This window comes from Alnus glutinosa, chromosome 5 (assembly GCF_958979055.1).
Source record: "Alnus glutinosa chromosome 5, dhAlnGlut1.1, whole genome shotgun sequence".
Lineage (NCBI taxonomy): Eukaryota > Viridiplantae > Streptophyta > Magnoliopsida > Fagales > Betulaceae > Alnus > Alnus glutinosa.
In genome coordinates this window covers 20,198,122-20,220,286 of record NC_084890.1, presented here as the reverse complement: position 1 = coordinate 20,220,286, position 22,165 = coordinate 20,198,122, and the positions used below count along the sequence as shown (strand labels likewise).

The 22,165-nt window shown below is 32.7% G+C and overlaps 2 protein-coding genes and 1 pseudogene across 4 annotated transcripts in view; 2 read left to right on the top strand and 1 right to left on the bottom strand.

Annotated features, from left to right (window-relative positions):
• Positions 1–7,189: 7,189 nt before the first annotated feature.
• On the top strand, positions 7,190–8,102 carry LOC133869061 (transcription factor bHLH53-like; annotated as a pseudogene).
• An 876-nt stretch (positions 8,103–8,978) lies between these two features.
• Positions 8,979–10,958, top strand: LOC133869060 (protein NSP-INTERACTING KINASE 2). The gene is made up of 2 exons (XM_062306035.1): positions 8,979–10,230; positions 10,600–10,958. The coding sequence occupies exons 1-2, from the start codon at positions 8,979–8,981 to the stop codon at positions 10,956–10,958; spliced, it is 1,611 nt and encodes a 536-aa protein (XP_062162019.1).
• Positions 10,959–20,015: 9,057 nt separating this feature from the next.
• The window catches only part of LOC133868675 (alpha N-terminal protein methyltransferase 1), a 50,398-nt gene continuing 48,248 nt past the window's right edge, over positions 20,016–22,165 (bottom strand). For all 3 annotated transcript variants that reach the window (XM_062305640.1, XM_062305642.1, XM_062305641.1), the window contains one exon: positions 20,016–20,540. In XM_062305640.1, the coding sequence (XP_062161624.1) occupies positions 20,415–20,540 (126 nt within the window). In that variant the 3' untranslated portion in view covers positions 20,016–20,414. The remainder of the gene's footprint in view (positions 20,541–22,165) is intronic.

Genomic DNA, 22,165 nt, shown 5'->3' with positions numbered 1-22,165 from the left:
AATTTTGTTTGTAAAAAATTATTGGTCCTTCTCGACAACAAGTTGTTCGAAAAAAAAAAGTAGAAATAGAAAATTTACAGCTGTAGTATTCTCTCTCATTCCTCTTTTCTCTCTCCCGTTCCTCCATCATTCACAAAACTGCTGGAGCTCTCTCTCTCTCTCTCTAAATATTCCTGAAGTTTTTATCTTTGTACTTCTACCATGGTCACGTCATGTAATTTTTGTGATTATGAAAGTCTTTCTATTATGATCATGTGATTTTTGTGATTGTGAAATAGTCCTATCATGACCATGTAATTTTTGTAATTGTGAAATAGTTCTATCATGGTCATAGTAAATGTCATTCTTTTTACTAGACATTAAGGCTACATACTTTGCAATATAGGTGGTCAAAGTAGTTTTACCTTTCAAGTTTTTTCTGCTTCGATCTGCAAATGAAATGGCAAACTAAGAGAATTATGGAAACAACTACAATGGAAGCTATAACTATCACTGCTATCTTCTTCTTATGGCCATGTCCTCCTCTTCATATTAGACTTAGAAGCAACATGAAACCATCAGTAAGGGATGAGATGTAAAATAAGGGTAAATGCAAAAACAATTATTATGGTTGGCTTAAATTACAAATTGCTTCATGTCGTATCAAAGTGAATTTAGAGCTCATTGGGATATGCCAAAAAAATAATTTAGTCCTTAGAGTCAAATTTCATTAAAACATTTAACGGATTCTGTTAAGTGTCACATTATAGCTAATAAAATGACAATACGTATCACTCTTAAAGAAGATAGGGTTGGCTGTCAGTTAGGCAGCCACCCCAGATTGTTGCGAGTGGTGGCTTGTCGCCACCTTCGACCACCCCTGATCTGGCTAGGGGTGGCTCTCAGGTCACCCCTATGGCAAGCCACCTCCAACCACGTACATTTAGGGTGGCCTATGAGCCACCCTAAAGGTATCCGAGTGACACGTATCATCATTTTATTGGCGTTAATGTGATACCTAATAGAATCTGTCAAATGTTTTAATGTAATTTGACTCCAGAGATTAAATTATTTTTTTGGCATACTCAAGGACCTCTGAATTCACTTCGATTTGACAAGGAGTGATTTATAATTTAAGCCAATCCCATGGATTGGTTTTGCATTTATCCCGATAAAATAAAACACTTACATGAAAACCATCATTCAACATTGCAGCCAACCCTTTTTTTCTTCTTTCTTTTCTTTTCTTTTCTTCTTCTTTTTTTTTGTTAGATTTATATATTAAGATTTTTAATATTTTTATAGTTTTGTTATTAAGAGTGACATGTGTCTTCATTTTGTTGGCGCTAATGTGACACCTAACGAAATCTGTAAAATGTTTTAAGAGAATTTGACTCGAGACTAAATTATTTTTTTGGCATTTTCGAAGGAATTCTGAATTTACTTTGATACAATTGCGAGAGATTAGTAATTTAAGCCAACCGCATAAACTTATTTTGTACTTATCCCAATTATTAATTATCACATAAGCTTAAGCTAATAGAAAATGATGAAAGTAATAATTTAATAAATATTCTAACGCTTCCTTACGTATGTGTTCAAACTTATTTCACATGTAAGACTCAACACATGAAATACTTAATTGAAATGTGATATAAAATTGCAAAGACAGTTCAAACTCAAAACGTAGGGGTGGCTTAAAGGCCACCCCCATGGCAAGCCACCTCTAGCCACATCTAGGGGTGGCCAATGAGCCACCCCAAGGGTGGTCGAGGGTTGCTCGTTGGCCACACTTATCCCTTTTGCTTTTTTTTTTTTTTTTTTTTATTCGCTTAAAAAAATCATTTTTTTTTTTTTAGTTTTATAATATATACTATTAATATATTTATATTTTTTATTAAGAGTGACAGGAGTCGTCATTTTGTTTGTGTTAACGTGGCACCTAACAGAATCTGTTTAATGTTTTAAAGTAATTTGACTCTAGGGACTAAATCGTTTTTTTGGCATACTTAGGGACTACTCAGTTCACTTTGATATGACATGGAGTGATTTATAATTTAGGCTACCTATATGGACTAATTTTGCATTTATCCCAATAAAATAAAACGCTTACATGAAACCATCATTCAACGTTGATCAACAACATAACTTCAGCTGTCTAATGTACATCTTTGAGCAAGTAAAACTTTTTAAAAAATTATTATTTTTTTAATAAAAAAAAAAAGAAGAAAAAAAAAAGGAAAGAGGTGGCGCGTGGCCACCCCCGGCCATGCACCTCTTTCAATTCTTTTGTTTTTTTGTTTTTTCAAAAATAATTTTTAGTCTTATATATTTATACTTTTTTTTTTTTTATTTTTTTATTAAGAGTGACACGTGTGGTCATTTTGTTGGTAATGATGTGACACCTAATAGAATCCGTAAAATGTTTTAACAAAATTGGACTCGAAGAACTTCTGAATTCACTTTGATACGATAGGAAGCGAGTAGTAGTTTAGTCCATCATAAGGACCGATTTTGCACTTACTTATCCCAATTATTAATTATCACATAAGCTCAAGCTAATAGAAAATGATGAAAGTAATAATTTAATAAATATTTTATCACTTCCTTATGTGTGTGTTTAAAATTATTCCACATGTGAGGCCCGACACGTAAAATATTTAATTGAAATGTGAAATAAATTGTAAAGACAACTCAAACTCAAGACCTTTATTTTGGTACCATAAAAAGGTTTAATGTAATAGAGACTTTCTATTTCAGAATACATGTACACACAATAGCCATATATATATATATATATATATACAAAATATAACAGATGTGACTCCACAATTCTAAGAAACTAGCTATATATATTATACTACATAAGGACAACAATTGTTACACCTACAATTTGGAGAAATTCAGAGGGTGTGAAACTCAAGCATTCATGACCATAATATAAAATTTCAACACTAACTAATATTGCCATGGCAATAAAAGTGGTCGGAGTTTTGCTATTTAGCACATCCCCAAAATATCTAAAAGTCGACCATGACGAAACTATATATACTGCTTATAGGGAGGTCACTGCGATCATAAACCTTCAAGATTTTAAAATAACAGACTAGAAAGATGTTTGGTGAGTACCGAACATTCAACTCAGAATATATTTGAGGGCACACCAATAACAATCGTTGAAAGGAAAGATAAAAAAGAAATAGTAATTTAATTTTCTTCGTAATGTTAACAAAATCTAAATTACTTCTAATATATATATATATACTTGGATTAATATTTTAGCATTTAATTTAATTGATTTTTTTTTTTTTGTTTATCCTTTTATTTAATGATTATTAATGCAATGATCTATAAAACCAAGTAAATTATGTGCACAAATGTTGTGAACAGGCAACCTTTCTCTTTAGGGTATATACTGCACTACACTTTTAAATATTTGGTGTAATATGGATTTTATTTTGAATATTTGGTGTAATTTGTCTTCTCCTTTTGAATTAATCATTAAATTAGATCCAAATGTAAATGAAATGGCTAAATGAGTTAAAATTTGTTAAAAAAAAAAAAAAAAAATTAGAACAAGGTAACCAATATTATTAATTAATTAGCCTTGTTTTTTTGCTTAATTAGTCCAGGACATATAACTATAAGCCACGCAGCAGAGCATAATTATAATAGGACACAAAAAAGCTCAAATGGACAGCATATTCTATTAGATATACATATCAGATATGAATGGAGAAACATATTGCACTAAAAAAAAAAAAAAACTTGAAGAGTGAAATATCTGCCCAAATATCTGCAATAATCAAAGTGCTTCCTTGGTTCTCAAATATTTGACATATCTATTATCAGCTCCAACTGAAACAGAACAGAGAGCCTAAAACATAAATTGAAGTAAGAACTCTTCAAATATGCAATAGATTCTCTAGCTTTCCCTTTACATCTTTCAACAATCATGGTAGATATTTGAAAAAAAATATCTAAACGACATATATATATATGATCACAGGTATTCTGATATAAATTAAAGATATAAATGGGGCCGTTGATTGCAATAAAAATAATAATAATAATAAATGAAAAGTGAAAAGATATTATATAACTGAAAAGAAAAAAAAAAAAAAATAACCGTATAAGGCTAGCTAGGACCAGAGATGGGTGGCGGTGATCTTTGGCGGTCGTGGGTGGATGGTGTCGGTGGTCGTCGAAGCTGGGAGGACTTGGGGCCGGAAGAGAGAGAGAGAGAGAGAGAGAGAGAGAGAGAGAGAGAGAGGCTATAGAGAGAGAGAGAGTAGAGTGAGACCGTACACCGTTGACGGAGAGGGCGGCGGCCGGCGTAGCTGAGAGAGAGAGAGATTTTCATAAATAAAAATCAGGCCAAGGGGCGCATCTTGCAGCGCGAAAGTGATGTTCGGATGGCCCTAGGAAATGTCAGTGGCGTGTCAGTGTGACACGCCACTAAAATATAAATTTTTTTTTTTATATATATATATATATATACTTACATAATAACTAGTTATACCTTATATACATATTATATAACATGTGTGGTAATTGCTTACTTATTATACATTGTGCATGCATGCTTACTTACAATATTACTTGTGCATACATCCTTATTATACAATGTGTATGCATGCTTACTAATTATTATTATACAATGTTCATGCATGCTTTACTTATTATTACTTGTGCATGGTTACTTACAACATTGCATGTGCATGGTTACTTACAATATATAATTTTGTAATACAATATTAAGTATTCTATATTTATATTTATAAATTAATAACACATGGTTACTTATAGTTATTTAACATATTATATAATGTATATTATAGTTGCAAGTATATTAATTATATATTAATACTTAAACCAAAATATATGACAACATTTAAAGACTAAAAAGTTTAATTTAATTTCAATCTCTACATTAAGTTATTTAATCCTAATAAAAATAGTCAGTATAAATAATCATTATTTAAAGTAATTAAAATTTGTTACTTAATAATTTTTTTTTTAAAAAAAAAAACCAAAATTAAATTTTATGACGTGCTAAACTGACATGCCGCTAAATTGTAGCGTGTCAATCAGACACGTCACAATTTTTGTGGCGTGTGAGATTTAACACGCCACTAATTATTTTAGTGAGGTGTTACTTTTTAACACGTCACTAATTAGTGACGTGTCAAAAAGTATGTTACTGTTGACACGCCACTAGTTGCAGAATTTTTTGTAATAGTTCTCTCACATTTGCTATTTAGATTGCTAGCAATATGGACAAAAAAATTGCTAATAATCCGGATGGGCAAGAATGGCCTACATTGAAGAAGCAGCATCCAAACGCATCCTACCAAGATTTTGCACCCACCTTGGCTTCGGGGAGACATTCCGGATGCTCATGATGTAAAAAGAGGGGTGCCCACATTGTGGCATGGGCTGAATGATTTATAGGCGTACATGAGGATTACGTCTATATACAATCTCCTCTGAAGGATGATGTATAGATTGGGTTGAAGGAAGTTTCTCTAATCTTGAAAGTACATAATTAAGACGGTTAGTCAAATGCATTTGTCCTATTGGCATATTGGTCCTTTTTAATATACACATATTTATATATAAAGTTATAAGAATCTAATATGAAAGATCAGGAAATTAGAAACCTGATTAGGCATCGCAGAGAAAACAGAATAATTAAACATCTTGCTAACAATTAGGATTAAAAAGGAAAGTTTATGTCCTTGTAATTTTACTTTGAAGAAAGCTAAAGCTCTTCTAGTGTTCTTTTAGTGTCAATTTGAAAGGACATAAATGTAATAAAAAAAATTATATTTATGTTATTCTGGATGAAATAGATTCAATTTTTTAATTTTTTTTTTATTACATTTATATCATTCCATATAATAGTTGCATTTAATTTTTTTACCAATATATATGCCAATAGGAAAAATGCATGTGACCATAAGAACACTAGAATGAGCTATAGCATTCCTCTTTTACTTTTGCTTATTGAGAATCCAACGTAACAACCCATTGTCTTGCTAAAGAGGCTGCTTGTACGATTAATTTGAATTGGCTGGAGGATACTCCTACTAATATTTCTAGTAATTTTTTAGGGAAGCCGTACGTCCCTAAATCCTTGCTTTTCTGAGGGTCAAGTGTTTCAATTTTTCTGTTTTGAATGAAGATTATGATAATTTCTGTTAAAAAAGAAAGGAGGAAAACCCACGTAGTAAACAAAATTATCTTTCCAATATTTATATATATATCTCAGGAAAAAAAAGACAAGTAAATATTGGCCGAGGAAACAAACTATCTCTTATTATCTCTTTTCTTTTTCTTTTTCTACGGGAAAGGAAAAAAGAAAAAAGAAAAAAGAAAAAAGAAAAAACTCTAAAACTGCTTGTTTAATAATATATATTCCCAAAAGAAAAACGTGCGTAGTAACGGCAGGTTAAGAAAGGCAAATTAAGCAGCCGCCAATTGGCATGCGAGGAGGCCCGTAACGGTTTCAGGAAATAATGGAAACCCTAGAAACAAAAGCAGCGCGATCGCTCCACGTGTACCAAAAGCTTATTATTAGGAGGTCGTTACTCTATCTCCCCCTATTTTATCTCCGCAAAAACCCTATAATTCTCTCCCCCACTTTCCCCACGTCTCTCTCTCTCTCTCTCTCTCTCTCTCTCTCTCACGCACATGCATATATTACACAGCAAGCTGTTGGCAACATTACAAGCAGTCAGGAGTGTGTTACAGTTTGTTTGATAAGGTTTGTTAGTGTCTCACTGTCTTTAGGTCTACTGCAATTCAACAAACAACACCACAAAGACAGGTCTCTCTCTCTCTCTCTCTCTCTCTCTCTCTCTCTCTCTCTCATGTCTTATGGTTTTCTTTAGTTTTAGATATCGTTTGAAAGATTCTCTTTTATTGCACTCTCTCTCTCTCTCTCTCATGGGTTTTTCAGATTGATATTTTTGACTTCACTGCATCTTTTTCTATGCTTAATTTCAAATGCAAGACTTGTTCTCGCCCCCTGTCCTGGCTTGAAAGATTTTTCATTTTAGAAAGGGGGTTTTATTCTTTTGACCATCAAATATTACAGTATTTAAAGACTAATTATTACATTATTCGAGGTCATTAATGCTTTGTTTGCTTCACATTCTAATGGGATTTGTTTTTTTCTCTCCTTATATATATAGATTCTATTTCCATGGCTTTAAGCTTTTGCTCCAACTGGGGGTCCCTTGAGCACCATTTCAACCCAGACACAAGCTCATGCTTCCAAGAAACGCAACCAGAGCTAGTTTTTGACTGCAATTCAGCTCTTGCCAACACTTGCGTTGATCCAGTCCTCCAGCCCGACGACTTCTTCTATGCAGACAACTACACCAATCAGCTGCTGCCATACTTCTCAAATACCCCATCAGATTACCTCTCACAACAAATCTTTCCTCTGGATGAACTCCAGTACTACCACAAGAGTTGTGGAAATAACTATTTCTCAAATTTTACGCCTGGCTTCTTTGATGGGTATGCTCCAAATCCTGGCCTGGTCCCCGAGTCGACCTTGCCGGAAGTTGTGGCTCCTTCGCGGGAAACAGCTTATGCTTGTGGAATTAGTCCTCCTCCGAGTATTGTGAAAAAACCCATTACAGAGAGCTTCCAATTGTCTGCTCAGAGCATTGCTGCCCGTGAGAGGAGAAGGAAGATAACAGAGAAGACCCGGGAGCTTGGGAAGCGGATTCCTGGTGGCAACAAGATGAACACTGCTGAGATGTTTCAAGCTGCTTTCAAGTATGTCAAGTACTTGCAGGCTCAAGTTGCAATACTTGAAACCATCGGACCGATTCAGGTAATTTAACGTTAAAATATATATTTTTTAATTAGGAGTTAATATATTATTTTAAACAGCAAGTTTTGAAATATCAAATATAATCAGACTAGTAAAAGATAAGTTAAGCTTTAATCCAACTTAACGTGGTTTGTACATGCAGGAAACAAAAGAACTCCAAATTCTTGTTGGATCACCAATTATTCAAGAGAAGTTGTACTCAAAGGAGAAGTGCTTGGTACCAAAGGAATTTCTTCAAACCCTACCCAATAACCATCATGACGTCCAATGAATTGAAAGCCATTGACAGAAACTTTGGTTTTGCTTAATTAATTTGTATTTTCCCTAGCTTTAATCGGTTTTTTTATTTTTATTTTTATTTTTTTTGTGCTTTTTTCTTTTCCAGGAAATGTAATTACTAGCTAGGTACAAATGTAATTTTCATTTGTTTCAAGATGCAAATGTAATTAATTACCTTCTAGGTGCACCGCTTTTAGTACGTACGTAGGTGCAAATGTAATTACTTTCTTGTAATTAATTAACCTATCTTTTCCACGAAATGGATCGCTCTAATTTTCACTTGTTAATACGGCCCACTACAAAAAAAAGGGGAATTCTAGACGGTTTTAAACCGTCCAGAAATGCAGAAAAACCGTCTGGAATCAATTCCAGACGGTTTTTTCCAGACGGTTTAAAACCGTCTAGGAGAATGCGTCGCTGATTAAGTTTAGGGACGGTTTGGGGAAAACCGTCGGGAATTCTTTAATTTCGGACGGTTTTAATAAAACCGTCCGTATTTTTAATGACGGTTTTAGTAAACCATCTGTGAATTTTTTTTCCCGACGGTTTTACCAAAAAACGTCCAGAATTTTTTTTTTATAGACGGTTTTTAAAACCGTCTATAAAAAAACCGTCAATAATTCCCATTTTTTTTGTAGTGCGGATGTGAGATTTGTGGAATTAACTAGAGATTACTCAAATCATTTATTAAATAATAAAATAAAATAAAAAAACGGCTGATATATAATGTGAGTAAATTAACCACCCCGCCAACTGCCACCAATCCATTGATGATCATCTGATCTTAATATATAACCGTTTCTACTGATCAATCTTTAACAATCAGAAACGTCTTTTAATTACACCAACTATATATATACAAACAGCCATGGCTCCTTCCATCTCTGCAACTATCCTTGTCTTCTTCTCCATAACATCAACCTTTTGGCCTGCTATACTCTCAGCATCAGTGGTGGAAGACCTCGCCAAGTTACAACCACCTCCAGATTTCAACTCAACAATTATCACCAACTGCATCAAAAACCCTTCCTTAAGATACTGCAATTATTCCTCCCCTACCGGCCTCCATGAAATCTTCAAATCCACCATTGTCGCTGCCCATCTCTGCAACGAGTCAAACAACCCCAACTGTGTCGAATCATTCCCCAAAATAGACCTTCGAAGCCGCCCAAAGATTACACCACTCTACTTGTCATTCACTTTCTTTTGGAAGTTCTGCCCATTAACCATCTTATCTATCGATTTGTCCAACAATTCTATAAAGGGTAGCTTTCCAGTTGACATCCTCCAATGCACACAAATCCAAGCTCTTGATTTGAGCCACAATGACCTTTCTGGTGATGTTCCAATACACCTCTTCTCTCCTCTCACCAACCTCACACTTCTTAATCTGTCCTACAATCACTTTTCTGAAGGTCAAATCTCTGAAACAGAGTTCTTCAAGCGGTTTAATGCCTCATGTTTTCTTCATTCCGGCCTCCTTCCGGACCGGAACAAGTTTACTATCAAGGCTTTAATCTTTTTGGTTTGTTTTCCTATCTCTGTGATTCTGATGGTGGGTTGTTTCGGGTGGCTTTGTTTCTGGCGACCCGATTTTCTGCCGAGAGTGTTTCGTAGAAAGAATAAGTTCACGCTGCCGATGCTTAAGGCGGCGACTGGTGGGTTTTCAAGGAAGAATTTGGTGGGAAAGAGCGAGGGAGTTGATATTTACAGAGGAGTTCTGAGGGATGGTACTGAAGTAAGGATTGAAATCTACTGGGATGATGATATTTCGAGGGAAATCCGACAAAGATTTGTTGAAGAATGCAAGGTTGTTGCTCAATTACGCCACAAGAACATAGTTCGTGTGTTGGGATGGTGTAATAGCAGAAAAGTGAGGGCTATTGTCACAGAATGGATGGAGGGCAAGAGTGTTGAGATATGGCTATCATCAGGGTCTTCTCCCTCATGGAAGCAAAGGTTGAAAATATTGATGGGAGTAGTGAAAGGCGTGTGTTATCTACAAGAGGAATGGCCTGAAGTTGGGTATGATCTCAGCACAGGCAGTGTTTTGTTGTCTGATGACCTAGAGCCACTGATTTCAAGGTTTAAGGTTAGAGATCAAAGCAGCAGTACAAGGAGTAAGTAAACTTAATCCCGCAAAACTAGGATTATTAAAGGTCCACTTGGATTTGTAGTTTCAAAATGTACAATTTATAAACTCGTTTTTTTAAAACATAGTTAAGTATTTGTCCCTTAAAATCACAGTTTAGCATTTAAAATCATACATTTTACGTGCGATTGAAAATAAAGATTGTTTTTATATTTTCAAACCCGCAATTTAAGAAAAATGTACTCTCAAAAGATACACTTTTCGAGATTTTGTTTGAAATCACACTTTTTTAACTTGTAAAATCGTAAAGCCAAACACGCGCACTCTAAGTCTCATTATCAGATTTTATCATTTTATTTTATTTTTCATGTTAACCGGATATCTAATTTGACTTCAGAGATTTACAATTTTGGAGTATTCCTACTGGAGTTAGTAGTGAACAGGATGTCAGGCGATGGATTCGACAGTGGCGAGCTGGGGTTTATTGATCATATCAGAATGCATTATCCTGAAAATTTAAGGAAGCTGATTGATGAAAGAATGAAAATGACAGACAATAGTATTGATCAAGTTAAAGAGGTAGTAGGCATAGGTTTAATGTGCACAGATCAGTCAAATAGTCATCAGCTACACATGGGTCAGATTTCTGATATGATAATTAGAGCCTATGAATCTTGGAATGTTTTGGAGTCTCCTACTCATAAAAGATCACATGGAGACAGAGGCAAGGGGCACAAGCGCATACAATCAAGATAAACCTTCCCCATATACGAATTTTGTGTGTAGATTTAGACCTATGCATCTGAAAGACACACAAGTTTAAACTAGGTGACTTTCATTACAAAAGTTCCTTCCTTTTCTTTTTCTTTTTTCTTGTAAATTCTGATGTTTAGTAGTACTCCTATGTTATTTTAGAGTACATTCTGAGATAGCTTCCAATTAAGCTTAATGTTTAATTTGATGTAAAACCTGCTGACAAACTTGTGAGCACTACAAAAATTTCAAGAATTTAAATCGTTCAGAAATTACAAAAAATCATCTAGAAAAAGGTTAAACGGTTTTTTCTTGACAGTTTCAAACCGTTCATGAAAATGTGTCACTAATCTAGGTTATGGACGGTTTGGGCCAAACCGTCCGCGATTCCAGACGGTTTTGCCCAAACCGTCCATAAGCAGTTCTAGACAGTTTGGGCAAAACCATCTAGAAAATTTTGGATGGTTTTGCCCAATTAAAACTGTCCAGAATTTATTATTATTATTATTTTTTTTTTTTAATTATAATCATTTTTTTTAATAGAATATATATATATATATATATATATATATATATATATTTGGTCCAAACGTTCTACCGGAGCAGGAGCTGGTGCAAATATAATAAGCAATGTTCTTCTGCAGGAGCTGGTGCAATCTTTAAGAGGCAAATTAAGTGGATTCTCAAACTTGCTATAAATTAGTAGACCATAACAATCATTCTAAGTTAAGAAGTAACTGACAGCAATTCAAACAATAACATGATCTTTTTGATTAATTATGAGTGTTACACATAAATTTAGTTGACTAATCATACCATTTGGGGAAGCATGCTTGTTTTCTTTTCTTTCTTTTCATAAATTTGGGAAATAGTTTTATTTTTTTTAAAAAAAAAAAACACTCGACAATGGGGAGAAGTACAAATCCTTCATAAACCGAACGGTCTCAAGGTTGCACCTACGGGTGAGTATAAGAAAACCATTATATTTAGAAGTTTACTAAATAGCATTACTTTTTCATAAAGAACATTCACAAGAAATATTTCTTAAGCCTTTTTATTTATTTATTAAGTAATTGACCTCAAGAAAAAGGAAAAAAGAAATACGAAATTCAAACTAGTGACCTCCGCTTTTATGAGGCGTGATTTCCAACCGATTGAGGCACTGTTAGAGTTTTTCTCAAACCTTTTTATAATGAACCTTTTCAATTATTTAGCACGCCACCAAAAGATCTTCCATCACAAACAGCATAGACCAGCCGAACGGCCTTTTTTGGAACCTTTGCTTGTCGGTTTCGAATTATGTCTAGGCATGAGTATAAGACTATACATGTCAACTCTAATCCAATCTATTTAGTTAAATGGGTCAGACCCTTCAACCTTAATACGCTAATTTCGTAGTCGGTGAATCGGTTTGGGTTAAATTGGCAGGCTAATTGTTTCAAAAATTGTCAACTCTAATCCAACTTATTTAGTTAAATGGGTCAGACCCTTCAACCATAATATATTACATATGTTCGCTCATCACAATTAAATGGTTCGTTTCTTTTTTCGTCTTTTTTCATTTTTCTTCGTCCGGAATTTTGCTCTTCAAACGAGTTCAAGACATGGGGGTTAAGTTATCTTGTTCCAGTATAGTATCTAAATTCTAAATGTGGCCAAGTGTTTTCAATCTTTAATGTCTTGATCAGGTCAATTGTTATTACAGAGTAGCAGAAGTGATTCATTAAGTGCCATAGCTTCTCTATGATGTTACATAAAGAGAACATGCTTAGAGTCATCTAGTCATATTTCCGAAGCAAAGAGCCCTAATCATATCTTTTATATATATATATATATATATAAAAGCAGAGTTCTTTCTTGGAGAGAGCCTAAAATTCACTACTAAATTAAAAAAGGGGATTTTTGGACGGTTTTAAATCGTCTGGAATTCCTTTTGTATAAACCAGAATAATTCTGGACGGTTTGGGCTCAAATTGTCTAGAATTTTTTTTTTTTTAAATATATATAATTAAATTCCGAAAAAAAAATCCCTAATACAACAAAGTAACAAATCCATTTCCAAAATCCTAAATTCAAATCCAAAGTGAATACGAATTCAAATCCAAATCTATTTCCAAATTCGAACTATTCACAACAACAGTCTAATTAATAGCTTACATATCTCAAAAATTCGTGCATACCTATTACAGAATTCCAAAATAAATACATACTTAAAATCCAAAAAACATAAAACCTAAATTCCATACACCATTATAATCATCAATGTATGCAAGCCGACCCAGAGGAGAAATCCGATTTACGACATTGTGTGCATTGCTTGCTTCAACCATCTTGTTCATTTATACTTTTATGTGTTCCCTGCAATAAGTATACAAATCCCAAATTGTTAGGTAAGAATCATCTTTATGAAGCTAAAATTACACAAGTAATGATTATAATATAACTGCCTAGATTAACATTCTTCTTCAACTAGAAATTATCATAATGGCATAACCATAATACAACTTATAATATGAAACTAATTAGAAAACAATTTTTGCAATCTAAAAAGAGTTTCTAGATGATTGAGACAAACAAGAACAAGAGAATGAAGAAAATACACAAATAAACTAATTTAGTTCAACTGTGTATGCCTGCCTGCAACCAATAAATGTTTTCCTTAAATCTGCTATTTCAATTCATAGTACTAAGTAACCTAAACTTATGTGACGATTAGATACTAGTTCCAGTACTGTTGGTAAGGAGGTTCTGATCCCTTGACAAAATCGGTTTTTTGTGTGTGTATGTGAGCAGAAATTTGTGGATAGTTATGGGGGACAAACAACTGTCCCCCATCACCCTCTTTTGCTTTAAAAAAGAAAAAAGGGGTGATGGGGACGATTGGATGTCATAGTAAATTTAAACAAATAACACTTCATACATTTCTATTTACTTTTGAGAGATTTTTTGTCATATCATACTAGTCAACCACAACATGAAAAATGACTCATGACCATAAATAGTGTAAAAATAAATCAAGTCCAATGAATTTGAAAGTAACACAAAACATCACCTTCTTGGTTGTTTTTCATTGATGGTTGTTTCCATGGCTACCATACGTTTGACGGCTGCCAGTTATTCTTGTTGCGCTTCATACTTGTTGTTTTGCTCTTGCAGTTTGATGTTTGTCGCTTCGTACAAAGTCTTCAAACGTTCCATCTCAGCAGCCATCTCTAGTTCTTTGGGAGTAGGCGCACTAGAGATCGATCATTGTCCGGAGGTGTAAGAGATGGATTTCCCGAGAGTCAGCCCTAGCCCCAAACCATGTACACGACCGGAATGTTCTCGTCCTAGCACATGGCATGAACTTGTTATTTTGAAATGCTGAACCGTGTGTCTTTTTACTAAACCCATTGTTGTTAAAATTGAACTGTACCATTTAGTTAAACTATACGTTTTAAGCTGAAATTTGTGTTTTAATGCTGACTTAAACAACAATTTAACGTGCGTTTCTTCTATTTCCTTTTCTTTCTCTACCCATCTCACCCTTCTCTCTAACTCTCACTCACGTTTTCATTAAAACCAGTTATCCTCTAAAACTCTCCACCTTCACTCTCTTTCTTCGTTTACATTGTCTCTCTACTTTCCTCAGTAAATTAACTCTAAAGTCTCTTTGTCTCTGTTTACTCTTCTACGCCATCGCCCATGCTCTCTCAATAAGTTCTCTTTTATAGATTTCTTTTATATTCTTTTTTGATAAGTTAGATTTCTTTTATATTCATTTGTGAGTTTTATGTTGTTTATCTGATGATTATATCTTTAAAATTATGTCTTTTGTTATGAATGTGTGGTTGATTTGTAACTCTGAGTTTTCACTTACAAAAACAACACACTAAAATTTTAAGAGAAAACAAACAAATCTTATGCTAAACTTTGCAAGATTTAGAGATGAGAAACTTACTAGGAAACAACATTGTCACAGTCGTTTTATCTACTCCGTTCAGTTTATAAAGAAGAGGCTTGCTGTGTAACCTGAGTTTAGTTTACGAAGAGCTAAAGAACAGGCGACACCATTGAGGACTAAGGGGACACTTGAGGACGAGGATCAAGGCTGTTGTGTAACCTATGTTTAGTTTATAAAAGACTAAGGAGTTTATTTGTTTCTCTAGTGTAGAGGTTGGGTTTCGGTTGTGGAGATCGATCACAGCACGTCTTGAGACTTGAATAATTCAAGTTGAATTGCTTGCTATAAATGCATTGCCGTGTGAAATGGCTGCATGCCCAGCTCAGACACATCTTGAGACTTGATTCCTTACTTTTTCAGCACTCGAGATAAGGGGCAGCATTATATGCGATACTTTGGCAGCCTTTTGTTTTCTGTGCACCATCGGAAGAAGGTGCAAAATCAACCAAAACAGTTGAGATAAATGTTGCGACCAGCAATAGAAAGAGTTCACCGTAGATCACACCTGCAGGAGGTCAAATTTATTTGGATCGTCTGGTTGACGAAAATCTCGGGAAGACAAAAAAAATTTCTTCAGAAGACAAGAGTCAGAAGGTGTGATAGTACGTAGATAGGTTTATGGGAAGCTATGAGTCTATAAAAATCATATTATGCGTGCATCCCATATATGATTCTCGAAAAGTTTATTTTTTTCTAATACTTAAAAATATATCAATTTTTTAATTTTATTGTTTGTTACAAATAAAATTATATGTTCTTTAAGTGTACTATTTTCGCAATGGATTTTCTCGCTACATAAATATTTTAATTTATAATTGAAATATGAGGTCAAATGATATTGTTTATAAATTTATTGTTAAAAATACATTATTCCTTCAACTTTATTGTCGGTTAGAACAAAACTATATAATTATATGTTTTCTCTTGTATAGATAATCTTAAATTTTCATTATAACATACAATGTCTCAATTTTTTTAACAGGCGAGAAACTGTTTCTGTTTTTAAATTCTTTTGTACTATTACTTTCTTTTTTCTTTTTTGTTTTGTGGAGGTTAAATTTGGTGCCCATTATATATATATATATATATATATATATATATATATATATATATATATAGTTCTCTCTTGTGTTTCCTAATATTGTTCGTATAATTGTTTTTTATAGATGTGCTAAGTAAGGATGTTGTATTACTATTCACGTGCTAAGTGTTAACCCAACTGCCCAGATCTAAATATTGGGCCCTTTTCTAATACTTAACCAACATATGATATGCATGGGTAAAACGGAATTTCATGCCCAATATTAATTCGTATTGTTTTTGTTTTGAATTTCGTTTCATTTGTAAAATCAAGCAAAAAAATATAACCAAACGTCACTTATATATTTTTATATTTTGTTGAAGTAGGAGATCGTTCCATGTACTTCCTAGAGGTTAATTAGGCATTCCGCATCATGTTTTACTTATTCCAACTAATACATTATTTTTTTGTTCTTTATTTTTTCACTCTATTTATTTTGTTTAGTTCTTCTAGCCTAGTTATGGCCTTGATATTTGTTCTTTAGGTTATCGGAAAATATATATATATCGATTGCCTAGCTTCTCTCTTTTTATTTTGGTTTGCGTGCATACATATCGAAGAATTGAGTTTGGTTACAAAGTAAAATTTGTCTGAATTGTAATTGATTTTTTTATTGAAATATTATATTGATTTTGTATTTGATTTTGATTTTGTACAATATGTCATTGAGCAACAAATAAAAAAATAAACTTGAAAGTACTTTATGTATAATCCAATATTTCTTTTTAATCCAATACAATATTTTGATTCTCTCCTTATGGATAGCATGTGATATTATTATTTAATAAATACCATTTTAGAAATATTTAAATTTATAAATTGAATTGTTATATAATTATACTTTTTAGTTGAAATATGAAGTCAAATGATACTATTTACAAAGTTTATTCTTAAAAATATATCATTCCTTCAACTTTATTGTCTACTAAATAAAACAAAACTAAATAATTATATGCTTTCTCCTGCATAGATAATTATAAATTTTGATTATAACATATAATATTTCAATCTTTTTAACCGACCATAAACTGTTTCTGTTTTTAAATTATTTTGTACAATTAATTTTTTATTTTTTTATTTTTTATTTTGTGGAGGTTAAATTTGACATTCATTCAGTCTAGGTTTTCTATTTAAACAAAAATTTTGTTGTTTTTTTGTATCTTTGTGTGCTATACATTTTTATAATTAGAATCCAGTTAATCTTTTTGCTATTTTTTTTTTCTTTATACTTTCGCTTTCAACCATGTATAGCTATGGGAATAAATTTTCATAAAAAATTAAAAATTAAAAAAAAAAAAAAAAAGAAGTTTGTATTTTCTTCAAACATTCAGAATTATTTGTATTTTATTTGTATTGAAATATAATAGTTATCACACTAAGAAATTGCTACTAATTTTGTATTAATACTTTAATATTTATATTAAACCATGTGTTTTACTTCAATTTTAGCCATTTTTTTAAAGTGTTTTTATGCTTTTTGAAAGTCAAAAATTCATTTGATTGCATAAAATGAATATAAATACATTCGAAACATAAAGAGACATTAAGCATTGAACTTGATGTGATGATTTATTTGATTGCGTTAAATGTTTACTATAACATTTTGTTTTATTGTCTTCATAAAAAATATTTTGTTTTGTTTGTTTTATATTTGAGGTTAATCATTCCGCATTATGTTTTACTTATTTCAACTACTACATTTTTTTTTCTTTATTTTTTCACTCTATTTATTTTGTTTAGCTCTTCTAGCCTAGCTATGGCCTCGATATTTGTTCTTTAGGTTGTTTAGACCAATCGGCATATCTGACAAAAAAAAAAAAAAAAAAAAAAAAGAGAAAGAGAAAGAGAGTGACTGACTAGCTAGCTTTTCTCTTTTTATTTTGGAATATTGCATGCATCCAAGAATTAAGTTTGGTTAATAGGTAAAATTTGTCTGAATTGTAATTTATTTTTTTATTGAAATATTAAATTAATTTTGTATTTGATTTTGATTTTGTACAATATGTCGTTGACCCAAAAAAAAAAAAAACTTGAAAGTACTTTATGTATAATCCAATATTTCTTTTTAATCCAATACAATATTTTGAATGTATAATCCAATATTTCTTTTTAATCCAACACAATATTTTGATTATTAGCGGGTGAGGTTCAACATCGTCTAAACTGCTCGCCATTAAACTAGGCTCTCTCAATGGCTGTTTTGATTTGCCAGGTAATTTCAAATTGTGCCTTTAATTATGCATAAACTCTGATTTTGAAGCACTCTACAAAGATTCACACTTTCATTTAGGATTTTGCGAAATGGGTAATGTTAAGGTTGTTTTTTTGATAAGAGGTAATGTTAAGGTTGTTGAGAAGTTTCTTTGTTAATTTAAAATATGTGTGCTAAGTGTAGGGAATTGGCCTCTCTAAATGCCAAATATCTTTCTTTTTAAATTTACTTACCCAAATTATTCACTCTCAGAAGAACATCTTGAAATATTTTGATAAAAAGTATCGAAAAAAAAACAGGTCGAAGAGAAGGTATGTGACGAATTGTTCAAGATGATCTTAAAAACATTATATATATATATATATATATATATATATATATATATATATATATATATATATATATATATATATATATATATTTGGTAGCAATTAATTAAATGAGTGAGAAAAAAAAATTAATTTCTAATAATCTTTAAAAGACTTTTCGAATAAATTATAATAAAAAAAGCCCGCTCATAGAGCGGGTTATAAGCTAGTGATAATTAAGAGCACTGTTTGTTTCTCTCCCCCTCCTTTTTTCCTAGTGGTCATAGGTTCGAACCCGCTTGCGGTAGTAGTCCGCGAACCAGAAACTACTAAGGAGTTTTACTAACTTGCACTTTGGTGGGGCAAAAAAATAAATAGCACTGTTTGTTTGGATGAATCAGTGAGGCAAACTCAACTTCAACTCCTACTTGAGCTCTCAAAATAAGAAAAATGAAAACATCTCCAAAATATATATATATATATATATATATATATATATATATATATATATATATATATGTAACTGACATAGAAAGTTCATTTTCATAGACACTATATATACTCACTTCCCCAAGTCACACCTCAATTGCAATGTCCTCCTAAACTTTAAAAAATTTCAATTATGCCCCAAAACTATTAGGTCATTTCACTTGGCCCCCAACCGCGCATTAGGATTTTCTATTGACTTAGATGGCTAATGCTTGAAATATCCATTATACCCTCAACGAAATATGTGAAAATACCAATATGCCCTCTTTTAAAAAATCTCTCCGTGGAGGAAACCTAAGACGAGATCAACTCAATGGAGACCCATGACCCTATAGGTCAGGAGACGTGATTGTGGGTCTTCTCTCCATTCATAGAGACCCACGGTCGGTCTTGGACAAGGTTTTTTTTTTCTTTTCTAAAAAAAAATATCTGCTATTATCCTCATTTTGAATCTAATTTAACCAAAAACCCCAACAGCATGAGGCTAAGTGAAAGGGGCAAATTTTGTTTTTTTTTTTTTTTTAATAAAAAAGAAAAAGATAAAGAAATATCATTAAAAAATGCAAAGCGTCGACAAAAATGGATTAATGGTTAATTATCACTTTTTAAAGTTGGAGGACATTACAATTGGAGTGTAATTTTGGGGGTAAGTGTAGTTTCCCCTTCATTTTCAAGTCCGAGATGAGCTTATGATGGCAATGAAGCCATGACCAGAACGCAACTGATGTGCCTTCAAACTTGAAAGACAAGGTTTTGAGATATTTGACTTGATAAGAATTTTTAGAGAGCTTTTTTGTAGTCAAAAGATGGGACCAAAGAAATCGCCACATAATGTGGATCATGCTCATATTCCTCGTTTAATCTATTGGTGATATTCAAAACATTTATGGTAAGATGTCTTTGGTTCCATTGAAATTGTAGCCCATTCAAGCCGCTTAATTGTAATTCAAGAAAAATAACTGGAGTAACACACTTATGCATGCAACAACTTTTATGGGTTCATAGAATTTATAACACAAAGGTCAAATTATGTGAAGATACTAACATTTACATAAATTTCACCACTTAACCAAGAATACAAATCATAGGGAAGATCTCCAGAGGGGAAACAATTAATGTAAACATAGCCTTAATGGCTATGTTTTATAAGCAATGGTTATGGTATCTAGATTTACAACAAAAACCAATATGTAGTTTCAATAACATTTGCAGGTGAATGCAAGCTGGTGAAATGTGCAAAAGTAAGAGTACATGAAACAGGTAGAAAAGATGGCATCTTACAAGAATGGAAGGGCAATAAACAATGAACAATGGAAAATTGCAGACCTGGACTAGTCTTCAAATTCTATAAGTCGCATCACATAAAATCTGGTTGGGAAAGCACAGCTCTTTCTGTAGATATCTCAGAAGTTCAAGACACAATTCCTCACTTAATGATTCTAGGTCTATTGCCTTGCACTTTAGATCTGGTCCTATGAACCCGCTTTGGTGAATCAGTAGTCAACGCATACATCTTCACAGCAAATAATTCCTCGGGCAATCCGCTTTGATCCTGATTAAAGCCAATTATGTGTTAGAAAACAAGATTGACTTATTGCACTCCACTGCAAATCATTTTAAGCTTTGTTGTTGAACAACAAGCTTTCAATTTTCATGAGAGAGAGAAGCCCAGTTGTCAAAATGTATTAGTTGGTATATGGAATAAACTTCAAGGAACAATGGTATCAAAATGTACTTGGCTTCTAGGTAATAAGCATTGGGTATTGAAATTGTATAACTGCCAAATTTGTAATTAAAATAAAAGCAGAAACACCTACTGTTGGGTAAAAGGTCAGAGTAGGTGTATATCATCCATTTTGATATGGATGATGCATATTTGAGGTCTATGGTATCAAGCAACATTATTGTCCGCAGAACTCGTCTTCTGCACATTACACACATCCCTATTTTGTTCATAAACTTTGGATAAAGTCACGTTTGAGTAACTCGGTATGATTCCATCATACCTCTTACTAAGTCAAGATGGGCCATTTCTTGCAGCCAATGGCTTGAGTCTGCAAATGCCCTGAAGTAGTCAATACTGTAAACAGCTTAACCATACCCTCCCCACGTATAAAAATCTGGCACAGCATATTTTCCCAAGTTGAAGAATTCCTAAAATCCGGTATAGCTCCATCTACTTGCCAATGAACATTACACATACCTATAAGCAGGACATAAATAACTCTATCTGCAATACTTAATTTGCTTACAAACAGCTGAATCCAAGCGCTCTCTTGGAGCCAAAAGTCCTTAAAAGATAAACTTACATGTAATCTTTAAGAATTTGCCGCCTAGTTTTCGCAATTTTAAAATCTAATGAATTTACCTACCTTCTTTCTTAAGACAACTCTATTTTGATTTTGTTATATGTTGAACCACAACCTTCGCTGCATTTTCAATAATACTATAAGAGTCAGACAAAGCCTTATTATAATACAATCAAATCGGTTAGACCAGAACTGCTGTAAGATATCAACTATCTTTTCCCAATAGAATGATTTTTATTCTTGGCTCTCAGGTTCTTTCCTAACAAGACTCGATCAATTCACAACATTGACATTAGCCAAAATACAATGCATAAATATGTGATTTGGGTCTTCCTTACTACTACATACTCCAAATCAACGTCCATTCCTCTCTTAATTAACATCTCTTAAGTAGGCTATCTATCCATTTTAAAATAATCAAATTTACATTTCCAATTGTCATTAGAAGTAAATATTTCTTCTATTACTAAACAATACATATCCCTTAGATTGAGCTTGCTGTCAACATGGAGGAAAAAGAATAAATCCATTAAAGATAGAAAGGGATTACCAAAATATGAACCAATATTTATGCATGTCTCAAAAAAAAAAAAAAAAAAAAAAAAAATTATGCATATCTCTAAACTGTGACCAGGACTTCAGGATTTGTATAAACATCTCTGAATTTTGGTATGTTGGACAGACTGGCTATCAAGGACTGTTTCAAGATTGTGAACTATCAGACTCATCCTCAACTTGAAAACATAGTCTTCTAGTTAAGATATTCCAGATCCTGCATCCATAAAATAATATTTACAATTTTTTTTTTTTTTTTTTTATGACGAGGATGTTAAAGTGTCCCACATCGCTAAGATTTCCTTCACCTGGG